The 5,952-nt window shown below is 33.0% G+C and overlaps 1 protein-coding gene across 4 annotated transcripts; it reads right to left on the bottom strand.

Moving 5' to 3' along the window:
* Window positions 1-1,763: 1,763 nt before the first annotated feature.
* Window positions 1,764-3,636, bottom strand: LOC145055760 (uncharacterized). Of its 4 annotated transcripts, none has more exons than XM_079004151.1 (3): window positions 3,176-3,636; window positions 3,003-3,066; window positions 1,764-2,938 (listed from the first exon to the last, which is right to left on the bottom strand). In XM_079004151.1, the coding sequence occupies exons 1-3, from the start codon at window positions 3,466-3,468 to the stop codon at window positions 1,841-1,843; spliced, it is 1,455 nt and encodes a 484-aa protein (XP_078860277.1). In that variant the 5' UTR covers window positions 3,469-3,636; the 3' UTR covers window positions 1,764-1,840. The 4 variants fall into 4 exon arrangements, with proteins under 4 accessions (XP_078860277.1, XP_078860278.1, XP_078860279.1 ...); XM_079004152.1 differs by having other exon boundaries at window positions 3,003-3,063; window positions 3,176-3,634; XM_079004153.1 differs by having other exon boundaries at window positions 1,764-2,932; window positions 3,176-3,634.
* Between the last annotated feature and the right edge of the window lie 2,316 nt (window positions 3,637-5,952).

The following is a 5,952-nucleotide window of genomic DNA, read 5'->3' on the forward strand; positions in this document are numbered from 1 at the left end:
TTCAACAATAAGTATATTTGCGAAGAATTACATTCATACGATAATACATCACATTTTCGTAAGAATAGTTGGAATCAAATGAGTTATTTGGACCATTGAAGAAGCAAGTTAATTTGTTCAATAATTATATATTTAAGAATACTATTTCTTAAGATATTTACTCATTTTTTATGATATTCTGTGAGAATCTATGTAACTATATTAAAATGTATATAACTATTAGTCTATAAGAATATGTATGGACTTATATTTAAGTTCGAATGTATATGAAGAATAAAATCATAGACCGACTTTGATGTATATGAAGAATATGTAGAATTCTTAAATAGGGTTAATTATCAAAAAACATGAATTGGAACTATATTCTGTAAGAATAATATCGGAAATATTGTTAGTAGTTTATAGTTGGCATTCTGTCAGAATGACAGAATAAATTCGGTTTATTATAAAAAAACTACGTTATAATTAAAATTGAATTAATTTAAAAAATTCAGAATATCAAAATTAAGAGATTAAATTATCCCTAAAAATCCGAAATTTTCCTTTTTTAATATAGGTTAATTGACTAAAATACCTTTATATTGAAATTTGTGTGATTATAATGTACATGTTACCCTATTGTAATATCCTAGACCCTTACATCATAACCATTGATTCTATTTCATCCGTTGGTCCAGATGTGTATGTACAAGCACACAATAGATGCTAGAAACAAATGAACCTCTATATATATATATATATATATATATATATATATATATATATATATATATATATATATATATATATATATATATATATATATATATATATATATATATATATATATATATATATATATATATATATGGCCTATGAGGCAGTAGAGTTGAAGGAGCAGAGCATTGTATGCAACTATGCATATCTTATTCAAACAAGGATTATAAGTCATTGATAATACTTATTGAACCGATACATAATCAGTCCACAAAGGACAAACAAATAATGACTGCATGCTTAAAGTTGAAGATTATTAAAATTTATGCATGATTATGACACTATTGTTATTATTCATTCTTGATGTTTAGATTAATGTATCCTCTAACTTAACTAAAAGTTTTTCTTTCGAGTTTTTAAGAAAATTAGTTCCCTCCACTCCATTGGAATCACGTTCTTATTGGGCAATTGGTTTCCAAAATCACCATTCACCAATATGCTTGTGAAAATGCAAGCAAAAAAGTAACAGATCAGAAAGGAATAACAGAGTCAATTAATTGTGTTCACCATTATATTTTTGCATTTCGCAAGTACAATTGTTTAAAGTGCTAATTGCTCCTTTAGCTTTGTATTACACAGGTAGGTACAAAGAAGGATGTGTGTATGTTTTTTTATGATGTGGAATTATGAAAAAGATTATCAATCTGTTTGGAACTGTCTATAGTATACATGGGGTACTGTACTGATGGCTTCTTTTATTACTTGAGGATCTCTAAGCCTTGCATCTGAATATATGATAACTGAGAATTGTTGCATAAAGCTCAATAAAGATAAGTGAATTCTTTGCATCTGTCATGCTTGAGCCTACCTAGTCTTGTATGATTTAGGTGTATAAACTTAGAACGGTCAAGTGTAAGATAAGAATGATTTTTTTTTAACAAATGTTTCTGGCTATGACAAGATCTAGGAGGCGAGATATATCTATATATATATATATATATATATATATATATATATATATATATATATATATATATATATATATATATATATATATATATCGTGTTACAAATACATATGCACCAGCTAGTATAAAGATGATGTTATAAGCCCCAATATCTTTGTATGTAGGGTAGGGCGGGTATTATTTGACCAGGTATCTTTGTATTGCAGTTCCAAGAGCCAATAACATGAAAATGAGCAACAAAGTAGGACTAGGAACAAGACTAATTTCGGCAAACCTGTGTCTATGTCTGTGTGTGAAAGATTTATGATGTTTATGTTTATGGTGATCATCGTTCTTCTGCCCTTTGCCTATTAAAATTGAGTCATCTTCCTTCATGCTTTCTTCAATCATGTGGCTTGCTTCCTCCTCCCACTGCACAGACTCATCTGCCCAAATCCCAACTTCCCTCTTGGCTGTAGTAGCATGTGATTGTATTAACAAGATTTCATCATCAGCTTCCACCTTGCTTTTTCCTGCTTCATCTTCTGTAATCATCAACAACTCTGCTTCTGCATCTACGTATGGTGTTTCTTTGTCTTTATTCATAGACTGGACCTCACATTCCTTGTCCTCATCTTTGCCTTGTTCTTCTTTATTCATCATCATCAATTGGTTTGGTGGTAGGGGTCTCTTTTCTCTTACTGCTGCTCTGTCGTCATCGTCGTCGTCATCATCATAATCATCATCATCAGCAAATGTCCGACCCTGATGTATTTCTTGGGTTTGTATTGTAATGGTTTCATCATCATCATCATCATCATCATCCAGACAAGCTTCTTTGTATTCTACCCGCACACAAAAAACTGTGTTTATTGCTTCTTCTTCTGTTTCACTGACAATATCATGATCAGCTGCTGCATAACTTGCTTCATCACTAGTACTCAACTCTCCCTCAACATTCACTACATTAATCATTTCATCTTCACAATCTTTTTCTTTCTCTTTTTTAACCCCGTCAGCCTCCATTGCTGCTGTGCTTTCTTCATCTGATGCTAGTGCACCCACCTGAACGCTTTCTCCAACGCCTTCAATTGCTTTATATTCCTCCTCTTCAGCATCAGTCTGTTGGTTACAGTATTTCTTCTGCTCTTCTTCACCCCCATCAACTATTGGAAACCCCAATTCAGAAACAGAATTAGCATAGCTTTCTTCATCTTCACCAACTACTGAAAAAATACTACCATCTCCAGACTCCACGGCCACTTTTTCCTCACAATTTTGCTTTTCCTCCTGAAACTAAACAAATTAAATTCACATCTCCAACCCAGGCATAAATCATAATACAAGCAATTAAACGTACCGGACTCGAATCTGGAATGGTTTTAGTCTGCATGATCTCCTTCATGCTAGTTAACCCATCACTGCTTTGCGACATTAAAAATAAAACTATTTACATCACTTTAATTAACGTGGTTTCTACAGATGATTCTTCAACTTGCCGAGAAAGACCAATAAATAAATAAGAGAAAAAACCTCTGATTCTGAGAGCCAAGAGGAAGATCTTTATTAGTCTTCACCATGAATTCCACCTGGTCTGGTGCATCGACACTCTGTGTCTCCGGTGATGGCCACCTGCTCTTTTTAGATGATCGTCTTATTTTGAAAGCTAAGGCTGCTGATGCAATGGTCGCAGTGACCAAAGCTCCACCAAACAACAAAATACCACCCATTCCAAGTCTGCCGGCACCACCACCACCGATACTTATTGCCAGCGGCATGACTTTAATATTCTTCTTGTTGTTGTCATCTTTAGGATGATCCTCCATCCAGGATTTCTGGAGCCGAATCTTTATGTGATTCTAAAGCTGCGTGCTTTTTATTGAGGGTTGTTTGGTGCCTGTTGGGTAGATGATTGTTTGAGAGAGAGATGCTTTTGGAAGAAAAGACAAAAACTATATATGTATAAATTCTACCGACCTAGTGATTAAATAATGTTTAAATTCTTAAGGCATAAAGAATAGAATCAATGTCCACTTTTAAAAAATTGATAACTTGAGAATCAATATAGATTAACTAAAATCAAATCTGTATCAACTAAAATATGTATCTATTAAGCTAAGAAAAAACATCATTTTTTGATATCAATATTTTTTTTCACATTTGAAGTTTAGTCTTTAAATTCAAAAAAATTCACAGTTTGTCTATGTGTTTTGAAATTTTTTGATGTTTGGTCCTTAAGACTTTTATTCGTTAACTGAAGGATATTTTTATCATTTCACTAAGTTTGCCTTATATAAAAGATGATCCCCCCCCCCCTCCCTAGACAAACACACACCCACACAAGATCCAATTCTCTCTATCAGTAAAACCCAAAAATAGTTTGTAAAAAACAGAACATCGAATTTGAATCCATATATTAATCCAAAACTGAATCCAAAATCAAGTTTGCCAAATCTAGCTTCAACCTAGGAATGAATCGAGTTTGCAAAACGAGTTCCTGGAAATTCCTAAAAAAAATCGATTTTGCAGACTTGTTCTTCATCTCTAACATGTGACATATGTGTTTCATTTCCAAAAACTTGTTCTCCATCTCCAGAACCCTTTGCATTTGTTTGTCATCTCAAAAAACATGTTCTCCATATCCAAAACTTGTTCAGTTAAGCTGCAAGCCAAATATATATAACCCATAACCTTTGAATTTTGATATGAAACAAACACAGATAACCCAGAAAGAGCATAAGACAAGACGATTGAGGGCCTGATGTTGTCTCAAACTTCAAGGCCGGTAATGATGAAGATAACGGAGCCCACAACAGAGCCAAATCTAGGGTTAATTAAATCAAACCACATGAGACACTTTCACATCTCGTTTTTTTGCTTTGTTTCGTGAGCTCAATGATTTCAATGACATTGATGAATCGAACGACGCAACAGACAATCGTTATCATTGTAGTGATGGAAAGCTTAATCAGACACCGGAGCCACCGTCTTGGGTTTTGAAACCCTAAATCGGAGTCGGCAGACGTTGAAGAAAACAAATCCTAAAGAAGAAGCTATTGGACTAGGTGTCTAAGCCCATAACTATAATTGATATAAACTTAAATTGACAGTAGCACAATCCATTTGGGTTGCCTTAAAACCTGGAAATTGAATAAGATAACTTTTAGAGAGAGAAAAAAATGATTTATTAATTTATTACTTGGTTAATAAATTAATTAGAAATCAAAATAAATGATTTATTAATGTATTCTGGAAATAATATATTAATTAGAAATCATATTGTTTAATTAATATTTAATCAAAAATTAATTTGGAATTAATTTTGGGGGTTAAAGGGATTAATTAAATGTGTAGGGACTAAAGGTGACAATGTTCAAAAGTTGAAAATTGGGCAATTCTAGAGCCTCCCTAAAGAGGGGGGAACGACATCTAGAGTGCTCTTAGGGTTTCCTTGGGCACTAAAGGTGCCTTAGATGCCTTAAGGAGGAAGTTAAGGGATTAGGGTTATCTTGGATATACCCGCCTTATCCAATACCTTCCTAACACCTATATGAACCCTCATTAGGGTTGAATTTCGTCTAAGCCATCCTTCTAAAATCCTTGGACAAAATCTTGGCTCCTTCCCTCTCTCTCTATATATAGTTTTCCTTAGTTGCTAGGGTTTGTTTGTGAACAATTAGAGGCGTGACACTTGTGGCGCTTGCTACCAAAGGTTTTTCAAGTAAGTATTCAAGATTGTTTACAATAACAATCTTAAAGGTATGTATCTAAACCCTAGTTTATTCTTATTTTCAAAAATTATAGTTGCCTTCTAGGGTTTCTAGTTTTGTGTTCAATGCTTGTATGTCTAATAGAGAAAACATGGATCTAATTTATTAAGGTTGCATGCACATCTAAGAATTGTTTGCTATGCTCAAAACCCATCAGTGGTATCATAAATTTTGGTTTTGTTTTCAATTAGATTTGATGCAATTGATTGAATTTAACAAAATTAGGGTTTATGGAAATTAAACCCCAAGCCTTATGATTTTCGCAAATTAGGGTTTCATAACCCTGGTTTTCGAAAATTTGTAAAGGGTTCTTTAACCCTTTCATTTGGCCTCCAAAATTTTGAGATCTAGGGTTTCCTCACCCTAGAGTTTTCGAAAATAATGCAAGGATTGAAAGCCTTGCCTTCCACCCCAAGTCAAAGATTTTGAAAATCTAGGGAATAGATAGGGTTGTTATGTTTGGTAATTATCTTCTTAATTGTTTAACTAGATAATTATTATAGAATCTTATAAATCCCTTCCATATTTTCAAGATTTAGG

This window comes from Lactuca serriola, chromosome 5, assembly GCF_051521515.1.
Source record: "Lactuca serriola cultivar US96UC23 chromosome 5, Lser_US96UC23_V15, whole genome shotgun sequence".
NCBI classification, from domain to species: Eukaryota; Viridiplantae; Streptophyta; class Magnoliopsida; order Asterales; family Asteraceae; genus Lactuca; species Lactuca serriola.

Bases quoted from the DNA above. Each gene is read 5' to 3' on its own strand.
- LOC145055760 (XM_079004151.1), bottom strand. From the start codon at position 3,468: ATGGAGGATCATCCTAAAGATGACAACAACAAGAAGAATATTAAAGTC. The intron at 3,067-3,175 runs GTTTTTTCTCTT...AATGTCGCAAAG, and splicing joins CTTGGCTCTCAGAATCAGAG to CAGTGATGGGTTAACTAGCA. The intron at 2,939-3,002 runs GTACGTTTAATT...TAATTTGTTTAG, and splicing joins CCATTCCAGATTCGAGTCCG to TTTCAGGAGGAAAAGCAAAA.